Here is a 21,766-nt window from a genome sequence, read left to right as displayed (position 1 = left end):
TTTATTTCTACGACAAGACAAGCTATTCTAAATACATATTAAGTTTAAATGACTGCATTTCCGAAAGTAAACAGTTCAGTATCTTTTCAGCTGCTGATCACAACGCTGTTCCGTTTTTCAAGTTTTTCCAAGTTGTTGTTGTTTTAATCCGGAGTTGAGTTGTTACTCGCTTCGTCGAAGATTGCGGATTCACGCTACACTCCCACCTTTTGGGTTTTTCTTTTCAAGAAAACTCAAAATGTTCTTTAGTCCAAACAGTTCACAGGTCTAGCCGATTGGGAACTTGAATCTTTCGGCCGAAACGGGTTTTCATGGTATTTAGATTAGGCAGAGACGTTTCGTCCGATTCTGGTAGCTTCTCAGGATGGTCAACATATTGCTGTTGTACTGCCTCTTCTTTCTCATCTTCAATTTCAGATTCTCTCTTCTCTAGTAGATTCTCTACTGAAGGCGTTTGAACTTCAAGTGCGTAGAGACGCTGTACAGGTCTCAGAAATTCGCCTTTCTTTGTTTTTACTTTCACAAGACGAACTAAACCGTCCTTACCAGGGAATATTTCTGTTATTTTCCCCAGAGGCCAATTCAGACGTTTTTGATTGGTTACTTCGACAATAACCACTTCTCCCACCTTGAAATCGTGGGTTTTTATCATTTTCTTAGTTTGTTGCCTCAGCTGCCACAAGTATTCCAGTCGGAATCGATTTCTGGGATCTTCTTGCAGTTTACACCTATACAGTCGCCGCTTGCGAAAATACTCAGGAGATAGTTCCAAGTGGTCAAGATCTGGAATTCCATTTTCTCTACGTTTTCTGAGGAATGAAGATGGTGTTATATGTTCCAAATCATGGTGTTCAGAAACGTAGGTAATAGGTCTTGAATTTACGATGTCTTCGCAATAGCATAGAATCATATTCAATTTTTCGTAACTCAGGCATGCTCGGTTTAGAACTTCCTTCAGAAGGTCTTTTACTAGGGCAATAACGCGCTCCCACCATCCTCCCCACCATGGAGCTGATGGTGGTATAAATTTCCAAATATTTTCCTTCTTTTTCCCTTCTTCATTTTGACTCAGCTTCATCCATCGAGGTATTTTGACCTCTGAAAGATTCTTTATACCCTTCAGCCAGTTCCAAAATAGTTTCGATAGACCTTCTGGCAGGGCATCATCACATTTAAGTCCAAGATTCCAGGATTCTTGAAGCATAAACTTTGGAATGATGGTTACAGAAGAGGATATATCCAAAGGGTCAAATATACTCTGAGCCAAAGAAAGCAGATCTCTTTTAGTAAGAACCAGATTTTCATTTTTCGGACAGTTTATGATACAAGACAGAGTATCTTGTTTTAGGTCCCAGTTTAGACCCAATAAGGATACAGTTTGGTATTTGTCGGGTTGATCGATAATTTCAAGTGAAGCATTTGATTCCCAGCCTCGTAGATTGAATTTTCCTAAAGACATCAACGCTTGCGATTCAGCTATAAATTTATCTGCTTCATCTATATTCTTCAAACTGCAGACACAATTATCCACATAAAATGAATTCTTCAAAATTTCCGCAGTATCCAAGAGCTCTTCAGGTGCTTTTTCCAGATGGCAATTCAAAGTTGCCGCTAAAAGGGATGGACTGCAGGTGACACCAAACACAACTCTACGATGTCTGTAGATTTTCATTCCCTTGTCTTTGGTTTTCCATAAAAATCGCAGATAATCCTTGTACCTCTCTCTGATTCCGATCTGAAGAAATGCCTTCTCAATGTCTGATGCTATTCCAGCAGGAAATTTCCGGAGACGATTCAGTAGGGAAGGAACAAGTTCAATTAAATTAGGACCGCTTTCTAAGTAAGCATTCAGTGAGGGTGTACCCTTTATAAGTGCGGATGCATCGAAAACTGGCCTCACTTTCTTAGTAATGCTGTTCTCTTTAAAAACAGGCCTGTGCGGAAGATAGTATGCATTTAACTCTTTTTTATCTTCAATTTCTTCAATGACACCGTCAGCAATCCATTTTTTAAAGACATCTGCATATACTCCAACCTTCTCGGATTCTACAAGTTTTTTATAAACAGAAGAAAGTCGTTTCTCGGCCATTTGTCTGTTGTCAGGGAGCCGGGAAGATTCTAACACCCAAGGTAAGGCGACTTCGTACCTCCCTTCCTCATTAATCGTCAGAGTGTTTCGAAAATAATCTAAAGTACTTTGATGCATTTCAGTCTTCTTTTTAGATTCAGCAGGATCAATAATTCCAATGGCTTCTAACTTCCATAAGTCACTTATATTACAATCTTTTATAAGCAAGTTTGTCACTGTCATGCTTATAGAGTCTGAACTGCTTGGTGCTTTTCCCATAAGTGTCCAACCAAGCAAAGTCTCAGTGGCAGTTAATCCACAAGTTAAATTGAGGATTTTTCCAGTCATCAATTTTCCTGCTATGTCAGCACCAATAAGCAAATGGATAGCGGATGAAGAACAAGATGCAAAACATTCTTGGTCTGTTAGTTGAATTTTATTACCCTCTAATTCCTTTGACCAGAATCCGATTGGTATCTGACAAATTTCGGCACAGATTTTCTCTTGGTCAAATGCGTTAAAAGTGCAATGATAATTTTTGTTAAAATCACTTACAAAAATCTTGTATTCTGAATGTTTCTGGAGATTTTGCATCCCTCCAAACAAAGTATGAACAAGAGTTGTTTCTTTTAATGCATGATACTGCATTTTCTTAGCAGCTTCTTTCGTAATATAAGATTTCTGACTTCCAGTGTCTATGAGGGCCCTCACAGCAAAATCCTGTGTTTCTCCCCGAAGAACCAATACCAGGGTTTGTAGAAACACACTTGTAGAACATGTGGGATTGGTCAATGTATTGAACTGTCCAAAATTGATTGAACTTTCCGTTGCTTCTTGAGAGTTAGAAGACTCAACGGTCTTTCTATCAGGGCACATCACAGCATGATGTCTTTGACCACAAATTCCACAATTCACTTGGACCCTGCATAGCTTTGACACGTGACCGTTACTTAGACATCTGAAACAGCAACCTCTTTTCTTCAATCGGTTCATTTTCTCACTTAAATCCAAATTTCGAGCAACATGACATTCTTTGGATTCATGATTGTTCTTGTCACAAAATACACACTTCAAAACAGATTTTTGGTTTCCTGAAAAAAGTCCCGCAGCTATCGGCAAGTCTCTTTTAATCTTGATATTTTTGTTATTTTCTTTCAAAGAGAAGCCTTCCATAGCAAGAGCTATCCTGTCCTCATTTTCAACTTCGTTCTTCAAAAATTTCATCAAACTTTCCAATCGAGATTCTTTTGTGTCATCTTTTCTATCCAATCCTCTATCATTTCTCCGCCAGGCTCTTAAAACTTCTTCACTTAAACAAGACTCAACCAAGGGAAACAACATGGCCGCATACTTTGCTGTAGTAACGCCAAGAGTTTCTAATGATCTCAGCTGGGTTTCAAGTCGATCATAAACAGTTGATAATTCAACATGTTTCTCTTTAAGATTAAATGCGAGTGTCAATTTTAACAATTCTCAACGTAATATTCAACCAATAAATCATCTCTGCCGAATCTAGATTTCAAACAATCAATCGCCTTGCAATAATTTCCGGAGGTAGGGGGAAAACTTTCAACTAATTCCCTCGCTCTGGAATTCGGGATAGTTGCTTGGACTAAGTATTGAAACTTGTCGGTTTCATCGATATCGTTGTCTTCGTCAATTTTTCTGAATTGTCCCCAAAACGGCAGCCAATCTTTAATTTCCCCGCCAAATTTCTTCAGTTCCAAACGAGGCAGCTTGAATTTCCGCTTTTCACCGCCAACTGAAGATAATGTATCAGCGTTAACAGCGGGATTAGTTTTTCGATCCACTAATAAACTCATTCTTTTAAAATTGAGTGAATACTCATCTGCTGAACGAGATTCCTTTTCAATATCGTCTTCATTTATTTCTTCAGACATCAACAAAAGATTCAAAATATCTTCATTTAATTGCAAAAGTTCATTATTTTTCTCGCCAAGCAGCTGGAAAGTTGCCAAACAATCTAAATCATCTGCAATGTTTACTTCCGTTTTCGCTGACTCATCTAAATGATTAAACAATCTAGTAAATGCAGATCTAACTGTTTTTCGTTTAAGCTTTAAGGCTTCCATAATTTTTTCTGAAACAGTTATTCTTCAAAGTATCGACAAATTTCTAATAACAAATAATTTATCGTCAAAAAAATTCACTTGCCTTTCGAATCGTTGATTTCAAATCACAGTCCTGTCGCGGACGCCATGTCGTGTACTCGCCTATGGTACACGGGTTCTTTTACTGTGATTGAAAAAAACTACTCTCCTTGAAAAAATAACTATAGCATTTATTTCTACGACAAGACAAGCTATTCTAAATACATATTAAGTTTAAATGACTGCATTTCCGAAAGTAAACAGTTCAGTATCTTTTCAGCTGCTGATCACAACGCTGTTCCGTTTTTCAAGTTTTTAGAAGTTGTTGTTGTTTTAATCCGGAGTTGAGTTGTTACTCGCTTCGTCGAAGATTGCGGATTCACGCTACAAAGATGAATAATAAAAATAATGAGGAAATAAGTTTGAAAGGTCTTCCCAAAGTCTCAAAAAAAGTGAATCTGGCACTCATGGTTCTTCTTACTTTTGGATTTATTATTAAACACTCTTATTTAGCTTGACTTGTTTCATGTTTGTAAAAATGGAGTTTTGTAAACAAGTTTTACTCATTTTCTCATGCGCACACTTAGGTATTCTTGATGACATTTCTTTAAATTAATATTTACAATTTTTTGCATTCCTTTAGAGTTAACTCTTCATTAGTCACAGTATCTAAAAGATACGCTCTATATATAACAGAATGGTGTATTTAATCTGGAGAGGGGGGCATTGTGATACATTATCCACCGGCTAAGGCCCCCAATCGCACCTCATGGTTGTTAAGATTTTCGATGACTAGCGGAAAACTTGAGGAAAATAACAAAATTGAGAAATTAAAGGTTAGAAGAGAAACAGTAGAAGGATGTATTAGAAGGAAAGTGAGTTTAGAATAAAGTTTAAGGAGTATTCAGAGTGACAGAGTATTCAGAACCAATCAAAGAAGAGATAGTGAGAAGGATTTGTCGGAGCCAATCAGATGACAGCAAGAAAGCAGGGGACATTGGTTGGCAAGGTATTCAAACACACATTGAGTCTGGAAGATAGGAAATTTACGCAGCGATCACACGAGGTCAACTGCTGCGTACAATAGAAGCTCATGCATGTGTCAGGAACATCACGTGACTCCAATAGAACGATGGTAAATTGTTATCTCATCGGTACAACTATTTGCCATTGTCTAATTGCGGTCACGTGATCTTCCTGACATAGGCGTTACCTTGTATTGCGAGGATCAGTTGACCTCGTATGAACGCTGCTTTGGAAGAGAAAACTTAGGCAGCAACATTCAGTAATCCTCTGAATTCCTTGCGAAATGATTTCATTTTTCGAGAAAATTCAAGTATTTCTTGAAGATATTATGCATCAGTTTAGGTAGATTTCCAATAGATGTTTGATTTGGATGGAGATAAATTGATGATTAATGAATTTTTTTTCTGGCAGCTTCAGCTAGGATTTCCTGATAAATAGATTTGGTTTAATCTTTGAGGTGAAATTTTCATCCGTGCTTCGAGATGAACAATTTAATGATGCTTTATGCAGACAGAGACAATTTATGCTATTACGATTAAGAGAGCAATTAATTATAGTTTTCCTGTAATATGAAAAACGCTTGTACAATTAAAATAATATTAGCTTTATTTTTTCTTCGGTAGACTTCATGTTGAATTAGGTAGATTACATGCAATGATTTTTCTCTGAATTAAGTTGTTGGAAATGTTCGGGCTTCAATTTTTCTGCAATGCCACCTGTGATCATGTCAACTAGGAGGCTTTTGATTACAACTTTAAGGGGTCGATCGTCGTATGCTTCTGGCAGTACATATTCTTTTTTTTTTTTTTTTTTTTTTTTTTAACTTTCTAACAGTTTAATTATTCCCAATCACTTCCTCACTTCCATGGGGGATCTGGATGAAGGTATTGTGTTGGATTAAGTTCTTTTAATTTCTTGTAGAACAAGAATGTAGTTATTTGACAACTTTAAATTGATTGAAAGTATTTTCTTAGTTATAGCTGATATATATATATATATATATATATATATATATATATATATATATATATATATATATATATATATATATATATATATATATATATATATATATATATATATATATATATATATATATATATATATATATATATATATATATATATATATATATATATATATATATATATATATTGGTTGAAATCGTATTCGTTATTTTCAAGTGCTTTATACCACGTAAATTTCCGTGAATTTGGCGAAGAAACCACATTTTAATCGCCAATCTAACTAATTATTGTGATTGAAGAAGGACCTGAGTAGTATCTCCCCTATATATTTATCGTCAGATATTTCCCTAAAAATACACCATAAAAACCACTGCCCTAACAATCTATAAAAAACGCTTTTATGTTCTATTTGTATCTTCTGAAATATGATATAAGATCGTACAAATTATTTTAATTTTATACTTTTGTATATAAAGACCATGTTTTCTTGATTTGACAATATTCATTGATTACATATTTTCAAGACTTTAATCGCAGCTATATGGAGCTGGTGGAATACGTTTTCCTTGCCCTTGGTTTTCCTATGGTGAGTTTCACTCCCCACGAACTCAGCTTGGTCATTAAGTTGGATATGTACTTGAACAACTTGACAACATTAGACATGGAAGCTCTTAGTTTCGGAAGACGACTGAAGAATCTGGAAGAGCAATTTCAAAAACTTCAATCTTCTGATTCGTTCAACTTGACACATTTTATCTTTGAGCACAGCATTAAGTAAGAATCACTTTTCCTTGATTTACTAATCCTTATTTATAAATATTAACATGACTGATGAAATAATAAATGACTTGAATGATTAAGAAATATTAATTTACCTAACAAAAGTTCAGTTAGAGGATTTGAAAAAAATAAATTTATAGCAAAACAGATGCTTTGAGAAACTGATGCAAGTTGAAGAAGACCAATCGCATTTTACTTTATTTGTCATATAAATCTTTACTTCTAGTTATAATAAAAACAAATGGGTGCATATATTAATTGGTAGTCTATTGGAATTTCAGTGCTTTTCCGCGATAACTATATATTACAGCTCAAAAATCATTTTTGCATCACTTTAAAGAAATCAATGATGCCAATTCTTTCACAGTTACAGTTTTTTTATTATTATTTTTAAAAAATTAAATCTATTTTAATTAGTTTATTTAAATTAAAATTTTAATAAATCAATTTTTATGGAACAATTTAGAGCTTAAACTTATTTCAAATACCTTAATTTCTTTCCTCGCATAATTCATTAACATTTTCCCATGAAACAATCAGAGTATACATCCAATTCATAAATTTGTTTTTAATAAATTCAAACTTATTAAATATGTTAAGTAGTAAAAATGAACTTTTATTGTCCCTTTTAGCTAAAATATTTTTTTATTTTGCTTTACCACTTTTTAAACATAATTTCTCATGAGTTGAATTTTTGAGGAAATCGAACTTCCTTTGTGGTCTTATCATCTTCAGCTTATTCACATTCCACAATTTTTATCATGTGATAACCTGATGTTGTTTTGGTTAGGGAATTTTGAAGCTCGAAATCGCGTAAGCAATGAACTAAAGATAAGGATGAAGAAGCAAATAATAAGGTTTAAAATGTTTGTGATTTTGCTCTATTTTCAATAACAACTTAAATAACTTCAGTGGCCACAATTTTCTTTAAGGTGTCAAGAATTTTTCTCCAAATGCGTCGCTTTGGTGTTTCCCCTAACATGCTGCGACATTTTTCAACCTGTACTAACTAGCATTGGATTGTGTTACACTTTGAAACCGAACAATGACTTCGCCGATCTAATGGAAAAAATGCCTCTGGAAGTTCCCTTCATTATGGACCTGATATCACCTCCTCATCCAGGTAAAATAGCATATCCATGAAAAAATAAATTGATATGTATATAGAACGCTAACGCAAATGACAAATAAATCATTATTATTACTTATCACCGATTGGTAACAGTCAAATGTAAACAAACCATCATACACATTTTTCAGGCTTCTTTATGGAAGGTTTTTACAGAGACACTTAATTCAACCCTTCGCTTAGCAAATTAATGAAGCTACAAAATATTTTAAGAAATGCTCCGGTGAAGTCTCGCTGTGTCACCGAAACCTCCATTCAGACACAAGAAACAAGACCTTGTGGTGATGTTCATGTAGAGTGTTGTATAAAACATTTCATCGCTATTAGAAAAATAAACTCTTTATTTCACTAACACCCATTGGAATAACACTTCTTAGCGCACGTATATCTAGAACGGGGATTTCCCAGGGCGAAGTATTAACATAGATTATATTAGGGAAAGTAGATAGGTAGAGCTTTAGAATGACATGAATGAAAGATGGCGCTACGATCACTACAACCTCAAAGAAATAAAGATGTTAGAGGTAGGCATCAAATAGAAATAGGAGAAAAATATTTTATCCACATTCAGTTAGTAATCGACATGACTCACCTCTGGAAACTGATATTAAAGATGAACATATAAAGACTGTAACTGAAAAATGCAATAAGCTAGTTAATGAATCCTGAAATATGATTTTATTGTGGGTTTGTATCAAATTTTAGAATAAATCTATGAAAAAGTTACATTTTTTTTCCTTGTATAAGAAATATACAAAGAGAAAATATTGTACAATCACAACACGAAAAGTGTTATATGAATAAAATATTTGCATAGATTTAACATCTAAGGGTTAGATAATTATTGAATTTTGAACCACATATATCAACGGATTGACGTTTGTCAATCCATTGATAGATGGGGATGATATCTATCATATGGATAGATAGATAGACAGATAGTGATTACTTTCATATAAATGTAAACGCTTTCATTCAAAAGCGAAATAACTTAAATAAAGGAAATTTGATATATGATCTCGTCACTACAGATCTCATTATGTTAAATTTCGGTTTCCTCACAATGTTATGAAGTACAAAACTCTCATATCAGTGATTCTGAAGAAAAATATGAGCACTCGTGTCGCTCAATAACTTGCTGAATTTCAAATTTTTTGTACAAAAATTTTATACTTTTATTAGTGAGTATATAAGAAAATTTCGAAGAGAGTATTCCCGCTTGTTCAATTTGCATGTGCTTGTCTAAGCAAGCGCGATTATTTAAAAAGATCAACAATCTAAAAAAATTAGATTTAGTATAAGATCTTTACACAGAAAGTGTAGACATATGCTAATTTTGGATCAAATCCATCAAAAAGCAAGATTATACGTCGGTATGTCAGTTCATATGAATGAAAACTCGAAAAGATAAATATCCTTTTTCTAAAGTATTAGCTAAATAACGAAGTAAACATTTCACCAATGATTAATGCTTCTTCTTCTACTTTTTGCTTCGTTTGTATTGATCACTTTTGTCATTAGTATTTGAAAGCTATATTGTAAAAGATAATCGAAAACTATCCATTTAAATTCGCTTCTTTTCAGGCAAAAGTTTGGAGAAAGGCTTCAGTGTGTTTTTGACCCATCCCAGAGAATTGATTTCTTTCTTTGAAGAAAGCGAGGGACAGAAGATAGTACCTGGATATACCACTACCATTTCTGCCCACCTCTTTAAAGTAAACGTTACATTTGGCATTATTCGTTTGATTTCAACATGGTTAGGCTTGGCTGGCATAATATCTGTAAATTGTGACACATATAATAAGAAAAATCGCTCATAACACTATGTATACAAAAAGACATGCGATTACCGTTTACCAAGTTTGACATGTAGTTACTTCCAGGGGAGTAAATTCTTAATAAAAAAGGAATCTTCAACTTTTCATTCGATTTTTAGTTAAAAATTAATCCAAATTTCGTCAATTTTCCTCTATAATGACTTAGTAGCATATTATTGCACAACAAAATTTAAGCCATTATAAAATTAAAATATAAGCCTTTTAGTGATATTAATTCTATTTTCATAAAAAAATTAATATATTCTTAGTTTTCTAATTTTAATAAATTCTTAAAAATATTTGTAGGTTTGTTTTGTAGCAAAACTATTTATTGCTTTAGTTACTGCATTTACATTAGATGTGATGATATTAACTAAGTATATTTATGTGCACATTGCTTTAGTAAATTTTAAAAATAAGGTAAAGATAAACGAATCAAAAATAAAACATTATCATTCAGTAATGTTTCGGACTAGAAATTTGAATCTCCACTAAATTTTTTTCGTTTATTTATTTCCAGTAATTTATGGTGTGTGTTAAATCTGTCGGAGCCAAATGCCCTTTTTGGAGCCTGCTGTGGTGTCGGAAGTTTGGTGAGGGGTTGCCAGTTCAGGTGTCGTCTTCGTCATCTGATTACGATTCAAAACAGTCCGTCCCAAAAGAGCCCTAGTATTGCTTTAAAACTGGATGTTAATGTAACTAAACTAAACTAAACTTCCAGTAATTTACTGTCCTTTTAATGTATCTTATAATCTGTAGCAATCAAATAGCTATTTTTTTTTGACAATAAGTTTATTTCAAGTAAGTTCTTAAGCATTTGCACAAAAATATCCCATAAAAAAGTTTTTTTTTTAAAGTTGTTTATTTTTTGCAAGCGGCTGGGGTAAATTATTTAAGATGCTTTAGCATTTAGTATGCTTCATAATTATCAGGATACTATTATCTTTATCGCGATTCCGTAACACTAGATAGATCTTACCGAAAACAACATTCTCTAATACATGTAGATATGGTTAGAAAATACACAATTTCAATTTAATAAAAGCAATCCGATGACATTCTTTAAAGTAACTAGTCTTTTGAGGAAAATGATTTCGTTTCCTTCTAAATTTGAAGATATCGACACTATTAGTCAATTTTTGTAGCAAAATTTTCAGCGCAAATGGCTGTTTGTGATTTTTTTTTTTAAATGCACAATATTTATAATCTAAACCATTTCTTTTTCTTTTTTTTTCCCGACAGCTATTTTAATAACTTAAGGTTTAATTATAATTTGATATCAGTATTCTTTCCCTATGAGCATCCCTTCTCCAAATTGCTCAATGCGCTGTTAAAAAAATTGCTTTATATATTAAAAAATACCAGCAGTGGTCATATAATAAGTATTAAAAACAAATGCTTCCTCTGAGAGTTCAGGTATCTTCTCTATCCTACTAATAAATGCAGCCATGCATTTGAGGGAGGAAATAAAATATATGTTCCAGCTCCCGCACATCATCATCTAATCTAAATTAAGAATTGCCATTTTGTTAGAAGTAGCTAATATTCCATCTCAACGGCTTCAAATCTCATGCTTAGACGAATACAGTCAGACCCCACATAATAAGCAAAACAAAATCTTAAAAAAATAAAAATAAAAAACAAAAAATAAATAAATAATTGACTGTCTTTAAAGAGAGAGTTTTCGCAGGACGAGCGGCGAAAAGACTGTCACGTCACATGCTGGATTGATCTGTATCAGTTTGTAATGAGTTTGACCTGTATCAGTTTGTAATGAGTTTGACCTGTATCAGTTTGTAATGAGTTTGACATGTATCAGTTTGTTATTTGTACAAGGGCTCAAAGTGTTTGAAGTACCTTCTTATAGCCACACGTGAGAAGGGTGTAAGCAAGTTTCCTGGGGCCTTAATCAACCAGATTTTCTCTCTGCCCAAGATTATAGCGCTACAGGTGAATAGCAACAACGACGAAGAACTGGTGGAGTAACATAGCCAGAACTACCGAAGAACTTATGGAGATACATTCTGTGTCACAGTAAAATGTTGCGGAGGAGATTTAATCAGAAGAAGAAACGATAAACGCAACAGAGCAATAATCTTCCAGTGAAATAAGGGAGATGGTGAAAGAATCGAAAATTATTGCATCGTACATTGAGAAGCACCCTGATACAGCAGTAGATGAGCGCGCTATAAATTCATTTAACAGCAATGCTGTGTATCATTTTCGTTAAAATTTGAAACATAGGCAGAGACAAATGTCTTTAAACAATTTTCTTGTAAAAAATATGCATTATTAATAATAAATTACATTATTATACATTTGTTTGACTATTTGTTTCGAATTTTACGTGAATTCCTACGGAAAAAGTAGCTACTAGTGAGATTCGAGAACAAATTTAGCTCACTAAGCGATGTCCCACTGTTTCTGTTCGTTGTCATTAAAACCAAAGGAAATTCAACTCGATTAGCATTGGATAATAGAGTTTTCGTAATATTTTAATCAGTCGATGTATATGCAATATAATAATAATAATTTTTATTCTTTCCAGAGACAGCGTACAGCTTTGCACACCACCTGGCATGGCAGATCAAATAATTGTCCAAAACTGTTCAACAACGAACGCTTCACGAACAAGATGTGCAACGCAGTATTTACTACGATGAATTTTGGTAACAAATGCAATTGTACATCGGTTCTACAAAACGAATGCGTTTCACAAGTTCCCGATTTCGTGTCTGAAATTATTAAGTCGAGACTGAATCAAAGTAATATTTTTATTTAATAAAAAATATTAACCATTTGCCATTTTTAAATTCATATTCAAAATCTAAGTTGTAATCGTGACGATACGATCTGACACTCTAACCAGGCCAAAACCAACAAGTCGATATTCAAATTCATTCTCCTAATTTGACATTTAAATTAAGGTCATTATCATTTATAAATTTTAATTATTAAACCAGAAATTTTATGTCATGGTTGAAATAAACTTTAGTGTATTGAAATGATAGCCAAAGATTGAAATGAAATTTTAGGACTTTTATTTTGTTGCTTAACCCTTTACACTCTGATTTTCGAAAAATTACCCCAGATTCGTAACGAGTTACTTCAACTGCCAGCATATGATAGGGCAGTGCCCAGTTCTAGGAAAAGACATAGAGCTGCAATTAACAATATTTAAGTTAATTTTCCGTCTGTAAAAAGATCTACAATTTCTAACTTCGTTGCCAATCTGATGGATTAAAATTTTTCAAAATTATTCCTGTTTAGACCTTAGATAGCTACGCGTGAGATTTTTAGAATTTTTCAAAAATAACGAATCAAAATAGTTAATTCATTCCCTATAGTAAAAGGCACGTACAACGAAATTCCATTAAAGTTCTCTTTCCCCATAAATAATCAAAATATTATTTTTCTATTAATAATTATATCATAAAATTATTAATTTAATAATTCTATCAAATTTCATAATGTTAGAGCTTTATCCAGCTAGTTCCAGTTAATTTTAATTTTTCCCTAATCTTAGAAATTATAATTGCTATTCCAAATTATAATGTGGAGGTGCTCGGTACCGCTTTGTAACACCGCGGAACGCCGAAACATCACAACGTTGCCGTTGCCGTTTACACTCTGACAATTAATACGATACATAATTGTTCATACGTGAATGTAAGGATTTCTTTTAGTACTTAAAGCTTTAAAATGTAGTTAAAATTTTATTAACATTCTTAAAAATTAAAGTTAAGGGGTTTCCTGTAATTTAACTTTTAATATAATATTTTAGTGAGTGTGTTGGGATTTTCTAATGAACTGCCCGGTTTTAAATACACTAGTTTTAATTTCCACAAACACAGCTACACTACAAAATTTACAAACCACCTAGACAATTAGGTTAAGGAAAACAGTATGGTGGAGGGATTCCACCGTTTCCAACCGAAAGCAGTCGGCGTTAGCGCAAGGGTTGCGCATAGGGAAAAAGTCGACCTCAGGATGCAGGTCTCCCGTTCAACTGCGTGTCTTCTGTAAAACGCCACAAGGGGGCGCTCTCTGCTCAAGGGGAAAAAGAGGTGCTACAATCTTTATTTATCAAGAATGTGAAAATCGTGCTTCCTTCAGAATAGCAAATTAAGACTCGCCATAGGAGTGCAAAAGTTAAAAGAGTTGGGGAGGGAGATCAATCTAATCCCAGAGACAACAGAAGAACACTGGGCCATAAAAAAAAGAAAAAAAAAGGAAGAAAGTGAACACATACATGTATAAAAAAGAATAAATGGAAATTTTATTCCATGAATTCTAATTCTCATATACCAAGCCTTTGTAGGGATTTTAGACAATTATTAAAGATTTCATTCCAGAATTTCTTAAATTAAACAGATAGTTAAATGTATTAAGTACAGAGTGATCAAAAATTATTAAAATTGTTTTGTCTGTTATTTTAATTTTTCAAAATTTATTTCAATATTAACATAATTTTAAATGTTAGTTCATTAAAACTATCAATTAGTAATATGTAACATTTAATCAAAAATGATACCGAATTCAGTCAAATAAAAAGTTTTGATTTAGATATAGCTCTGATAGAATTTAAACCAAAGGGGTATTTCAGGTGTCAATTTTATGACGGAAGACATTTCAATATAGAAAATACAAATTCATTTGATTCATCTGAAATGTAAAATTTTTTAAAAATCGGAATAAAGTAATAATTACTATTTCTTAAATAATTGAAACTATTTGAATTATGCATTTTATAAGAAATTGTCGAATAATAGTTCTTTAAGTGTAATGTATCCATTTTCTTTTTTGCCTTTCAAACTTGGAAAATAACATTAAATAGATTCCTTAAAGAATCATGTTTGAAATAAAAACCTAATAAAAAAAACTTTATTTTTTAAAGTTTAGATTTTTAATTTAATAGATATTTAAATATCAAGTTAATCAAAAAAAGATTATAACAGATTTGAGAAATTGTCTTTTTTTTCTTTTTTCTTTTTTTTTTTTTTTTTTTCTTATATATTTTTTTTCACATTCTCATAAAAAAGATGTACCAGTATTGTCACAATCCTTGCCAGTTTTTTTCTTTCTTCAGTGATTTCATTTTTTAGGACATCTCTTTCTTTCTTTTTTATTTTCTTGTCATATGCAAAATTTAGCCTGCAATATGCAAATTATAAAATTTTTAACCAATCATTTTACAGAAAATAAGACTGAAAAAACATGTGGGCCTTACGAAATGTACGGTTGCTTTTTCTCACACAGCCTCAAAAGTAATTGTAAGTATTATCTGAAACTGTAATAATACCTTTAATTATTCACGTTTTGAAAAGAAAGGGAAGGCTTTGCATTTCTAATAATTTCAATACGTGTAAAAACAATTTCAATAAATTTGAATTGAATCTATTTGCTGAATTGACTGTTCGATTGTTTGCTGCTTTTTACATTATAATTATTTTGAAAATATTACATTAATACTTTATTATTCTAAAGTAATATAAAAGCATATTTCATTTTGTATTAAATTCTATTCTATTCACTTTCTATTTCCCAGGTAATCAATTTATTCGATAATGGTATTCTGAGCATTTCAGAATTTTTATGTATATCTTCATAACTATTGAATCTTTATGGCACAAAATTTGCTCAGCAACGTTTCAATTTTTTTTATTTTTTTTGCCGATTTTAAAACTTGGATTTTTAATTCAGTAATTTTTAAAGTAAAAATTTAACGTACCGCAAGAATTAATGTAATGGATCCTTTATATCTATAATTATGTCGAAAAAAACGCCAATTTTTATTTAATATTGGAGGATTTCAATTGTAATTAATGATAACTTATCATCCATTTCTCTGAAATGGCAAAGTTTTATATGTATTCGAACAATTTAATTCAAAGAATTTGAATTAAAAATTGGGTGTTGCCATTTGAAAAAAAAATCTAGTTAGTACAGATTTTAATACGACGATTCCCCATTATATACAAATTTTGTATATAAAGAAAATGTATTTTGTATAGTTAGAAATCTTTTTTTCTGGGAGAGAGAAAATTTTTATTTTAATCTGCAATAATTAACTTTCCAATAATCAGCAGAGTTCGAATATCTTTTTGATGGAATGCATACATTCAAGCTGGAATTAACTCTGATAAGCTAAATTTACTTTTGAAATTAATGAAGTCTATAATCTTAACGAAAATTATTGTTGCTATTTTTATTTATATTTAAGAGAAAACATAAATTAAGAAATTAGATATAATGTTTTTTCCTTTCAAAATATCGATTAATATCTTAATCTTAACTGTCAACTCTAAACCTTTTATGGGCCGCGGTGGCCTGGTGGTAAGGTCTCGGCTTCGGAACCAGAGGGTTTCAGGTTCAAGACCCAATTCCACCAAAGAACCGTCGTGTAAGCAGGTCTGGTGCACACTAAATCCGTTCAGGCCAAATGTCTTCCCGTTGGTGCGGCGTGGTGTGGAGAGGGGGGTGCCAGCTCAAGTGTCGTCCTCGTCATCAGACCGCGGTTCAAAATTACGAGATCCGTCCCAAAATAGCCCTAGTGTCACTTAAAAAAAACGGGACTTTAATATAACTAAATTAAATTAAGCTTTTCTTTCTGATCTCAATATTTTTTATATTTATGATGTTATGGTAAATAAAGAAATCCAACGACATTCAAATAAAACATTTGGGCTTTGTTTGTACATAAAGTAATACACATATCATAAATCAAAAATGGGAATAACATAAACTTTATTTATGAAATTTACCGCAGACATTACGTTTGGGAAACACGAGCCAGGTGTGACAAAGGTATTCCTTTGAGTCTATAAGATAAAGATGAAAATTCATTATAAATAAATATAAAAAAAATATTCCTATTGTGGCGATGAATTTTCGTTTTATTCGTTTCTTCAATGGTATAAATTTAAAAAAAATAGTTTTCATATTCAGCAATGTAATTGTATAAAATAAATCTAAATATTCCTACATATTATTTATTTCGCTTTCTAAATAGGTACAAGTCACTTTAAATTGATATGTACTAGCAAAGGCATTACTGAAAAGTTAGCTGATTATCTTCCCATTTTCATGTCGGTTTTTAAAAATCAAATTAATGTATTAATTTTCTTACATCCGTATTGCTTTAGAAAATTAATTCACTTCATAACGTATACGTTTTTAGATATGCCGATACATTTCGAAAGACTTCGTTTTGAAAAAAAATAGTTCTAAAATATTTATATTACTTAATTTTTTACTATAATAGACGCCCATGAAACTAAAATATATCAATTTAAAACAAAATATTTTGAAAAATTTGAGGAAATATTCGAGAGATGGGTGTCAAAAAAGAGTATAAAGCAAAAATAATCTAATTTAGAAGTTCATCCAATGATTTGTTCAAACTTTTATTGATAATTAAGATATATATATATGAAAAAAGAAACATTTTTCCTTTTTAAATCCATTTTAATCCATTCCGGGAAGGCTATTTATTTACAAGCAGGCGCGGACAGAACACGTCCACAACATCACGGAATAAAAGCAGAAGTAAGGAAGGGTCGAAACAAATGATCTCTAATCTTATATAACATGGGAATTCCGGGCACATGTCAATTCAATACTCGTGTTGACCTTGGATAAGGGTACCTAAGGGATCATTTTCACTTGACACGTGGAACTGATGGTGCATCATTTTTACAAAGCTTCAGCAGTGGAATGGGATCGGGAAACAAGAGAACACTTTAGAATGACCCCAACATGGGCCGAATTAGGCAAAAATTTAGGAAATTAATTTATATTAAATTAAATATTAAAATAACATTATATATATATATATATATCTTCTCTTTTTTCTAGTGTCTTATCTTCTGGAAAACTGTCAGGAGCCTTGCATCTATTACGGATATCATAGCAAAGTGACCAGCATGAGTCTAGGAGGAGAAAATATCAGGTGAAAAATAGTTACACACCATTGTTACAAAAACGAGACACGAACGTAGGCCCTTAGAAAACTTAACTATAGACCATTATTTTTGTAGATAATACAGAAATATATGCAGAACTATAAGCATAGCAACAAATAAAAACAAGGCCCCCCCCACTCATTCCCTAGTCTTCCTTTGAAACTCTTATTGCGGAATTTAGTATTCGCTAAATTTATATAAATGTAACCATCCATAGTACTGTCATTTTATAAAATATCTAGACATTTTATGTACAGTAAATTTCACATAAAATAGACGCCCATTAAACTTAAATATATGAACTATTGTCTTACATTGCCGGCCAATTTTCTAGACTGTATACAGTATAGAAAACTGGCTGATTAAATAACTCATTCATTTCCTAGACATTCTATAGAATCCCAAATGTTCAAATCCATCTTGGATACCCCCCCCCCAAAAAAAAAGTCTGTTTTAAAATACATGGATGAAATTGTACTCGACAGTAGATTAAACCGACACGATGATGGCATGCTCGCCGAAGATATTTTTGTTTTTCTTATCCTTTGTGCGTGCTTAAAAAACCAGAGATGTAAATGCATGCACAGTGTTTAAAAAAATCCATGCCTACTGCGGCCATACTAGTAAAGATGATGAAAATGATACTTTGTGCGCTCCTTTTTCTAAAATCATAAACTGTTTAAATAATAATGTCTTCCAGTTTAGTAATTATCATGACATTTATTTTCATACTTCGCCTAAATAGCATTTGTCATTTAATAGAATACCTAAGTACTATATACAATGCCTCGGGAAAAAGTATAATAATTCTAGTATTTTGTACTTCGCTGTCATTCTATAAAGTCTCTAAGCATTTTATAGAATGCTGCCTGCTTATGCTGAAAATATATTTCAAGATGCATGTTTGTATGCCTTTTTTATATAAATGTAAACGATTATATATATATATATATATATTACATGTGCTCTTCAAGAGCAAGGTCGTTGCCAACATTTCAAAGTCCAAAAGTTAATTAAAATATAAATTAGTTCAAAATTAATACACTATCTGTAACAATGCTTTATCAATATGATGAAATTCAAATTAATTCCACTGTTCCATCAAATAATTTAGTCTTCTTTTGTTTCTTATTATTCTTCTATTTTTAATTTCTTTGAATATTAATTCTGAAGTAGGTTTCTACTTCCTCTCTTGTTTTGTAGAGCATACATTTTTTAAGTCAAATGCCTATCAATTCTGGTAGACCAATTTCAATAGATTTATATTTTTCAATCTAATAAGATAACAACATTATTAAATAAGAGGCATAAAATTGTTATCAAATAACAATTTCCTGGATATTAAACTCATATTAATAATTTAACAACCACAAAAGAAAAAGTCCTAAGTGAACAAGCTGGTAATCAAAAGTAGAGAGTTTTATAACAGAAATAAAGAACATTAATACCAATAACATTTCTCCCTAAGTTTAATAAACTTCACTCTTAGCTTCTCCACATAATAAAATTAATATGAATGTCTGCTTTCTCCTGCTTTGCACTTGCTTATTTTCCTGTCAATATCAACCTAGTCATTAACAATCTAGGCTAGTAGTACATATAATCGTATCATGCATAATTATTCCCAAGTAACTAGACCTGAACAAAATCCTAATGTAAATCAAAAAAGCAACTAGTATCTTTGAACAGAATCTAGTTCTTAACACCAAACTCAATATCCCATGAAATAAGGCTTTAAATTTAACCAGAATAATGTTAATCTCATTTTGGTCTCTCTTCAGATGTGGAGAATACAAATGATGCCATTCACCAATAATGTCAATATGCTATCAAAAATTATCAGTGACTACAGATTAAATAGCATAATTTAAATATGATATAACCCACTAGTAAAAGTATAGTACAATTTACGAAAATTTTAAACACATTAAACAATCTGTTTGCAATATGATAGTTTTTGACTGAAATATATTGATATTTTTTTTGGTAGATGTATAATATGAACATACATAGTTTAAATTGAGTGGTGATTTCTTTTACCTAAAAATTTCCATTGGAATCAGAAATTTCCTATGGGGAGGATAAATCAGTCAAAAATAATTGCTTCAATTATTTTTGAGAAACAAACATAAATCATTTCAACAAACATAAATAATGATTATAAAAAAAGTTGCACTAATCTCTTAGTTTCTTAATTTTCTAAACATATATTGTCATGAAGTTTGCCTTTATGATTATTTGCTCTAGTATTGGATCTTAAATTACGTACACCAATATAATATATCATTGCATTAGATGTTTTAGAAAAAGTAAAATTTCAAGGTAATAAAATATCTATCATAGATACGCAAAAAAGAGGAAAGAAAAAAGAAACAAAACAAAAATTAAAATTAGTCTGCTATTAAAACAAAGAGTATTTATGGAAGGTAAAAAGTATAATAATTTAAATCTATTATAACTAATATAATAACTACATTTCTAAATGGCTATTACCAAATGTGGCATAGCTATATTTGATTTAATTGTATATATTATAATTATATAATTTATATTGTAACTATATTTCTGTCCAAAGCAACTTTCTGATAAGAGTCATTTACAACAGTTTGGGGAGGGGGGGGGGGGGCTTTATTTTATTTTTTCAACCAACTTCTAATAAGATTTATCAAAATTAAATATTTGATGTATGCCTTTCTTTATCTAGTTTTAAGATAAATATTTTTTCATTTAAAAACAATCAAACATTTTGCTTTCTAGCCGACTGCAAATAATATATAATCAGAATCAATACTTATATGAAGAATACCGAAAGGCTACACTCTCCAGTTTATTTAGTAAGTATTGCAGTCTAGTATAGGAAGTAATATTGAAGTTCTATTGTTTTAAACTAACTTTCCATTATAACTAAACAACAATTTCGTTGGTAATTTTGCTAAGCACCTTCTAGCTGATTTCTATTTAATTCATTCCATTTATTCTATTTCAGTTACAAACTGATAATCACATATGATCTTTTTAAATATAAGAGTAATAAAAATATCCACCAGTCAATACATGAATCAAATGATGAAGTGACAAGCATTTGGGGGTAATGACAGCATAATGGCATAGGAAAGAGAATTTTTTTTTCACCTATAACCATATATTGTGTCAAAAAATATAATAAACATTTAGATTCTCAAATGTATACAGAGAATCTTATTTGTGAGTAAATCAGAGAAGGAGATATCAAAGCAAATTTTGTTCAGAATTTTATTGCTTTCCTTAAAATACTTTGACTCACTCTCTTCTTAATGAGCTTTATATTTCTAAGTTACATGCAATAACACGGAAGAAAGGTATATGCTAGAGAAATTTTTCAATAGAACAGAATATAATACATATTTATATATCTATCGCACATAAAAAGGAATACTATAAAATATTATTAATTATTTTCTATATGTTTGCAAGAATCAGATTATTGTCCTAATTTTTTAATTACTTTAAATTTACTATGTAATTAAAATTTTATGTATATCATTTTTTTTTCAGATGTTTCTAGATCCTTTGTTCATTTGTATTCAATAAATGTAATACGTCAATCCATCCATTATTTTCCTACTAAAATTTCAAATTGTTTCATCATTTTTCAATTTCGCAGGTCAGGTTGGTGGTGCTCTAGGCCTGTACCTGGGTGCAAGTATCATCACTGTTGCAGAAATTGTCATTTTCATGGCATCATGGATTTGGTTCAAGATTTGTCCCATCAAAGTGAAGAAATGAGCAAGCCAAAGTGAATTATTTAAACTTCATTTTAAGAGCAATGCTTAAAACTGCCAGAAGACAACTGCACAATTCAGGGACAGCAGCTAATAAATAATAATACTGTACAATAAATGCAGCTATAAAAACTGTGAGAAA

General features: G+C 31.4%; 2 protein-coding genes across 2 annotated transcripts; one reads left to right on the top strand and one right to left on the bottom strand.

The window, feature by feature from the left end:
* Positions 1-259: 259 nt before the first annotated feature.
* LOC129980699 (uncharacterized) lies at positions 260-3,409 on the bottom strand. Its single transcript, XM_056091082.1, has one exon. The coding sequence runs from the start codon at positions 3,407-3,409 to the stop codon at positions 260-262; it is 3,150 nt and encodes a 1,049-aa protein (XP_055947057.1).
* A 3,305-nt stretch (positions 3,410-6,714) lies between these two features.
* LOC129980698 (acid-sensing ion channel 1A-like) lies at positions 6,715-21,628 on the top strand. The gene is made up of 8 exons (XM_056091081.1): positions 6,715-6,947; positions 7,886-8,076; positions 9,667-9,797; positions 12,448-12,664; positions 15,098-15,172; positions 17,757-17,850; positions 20,621-20,697; positions 21,507-21,628. The coding sequence occupies exons 1-8, from the start codon at positions 6,715-6,717 to the stop codon at positions 21,626-21,628; spliced, it is 1,140 nt and encodes a 379-aa protein (XP_055947056.1).
* Positions 21,629-21,766: the final 138 nt, after the last annotated feature.

This window comes from Argiope bruennichi, chromosome 8, assembly GCF_947563725.1.
Source record: "Argiope bruennichi chromosome 8, qqArgBrue1.1, whole genome shotgun sequence".
Taxonomy (NCBI): Eukaryota; Metazoa; Arthropoda; class Arachnida; order Araneae; family Araneidae; genus Argiope; species Argiope bruennichi.
The sequence above is the reverse complement of the archived record's forward strand: the minus strand, read 5'-3'. Positions and strand labels throughout refer to the sequence as shown.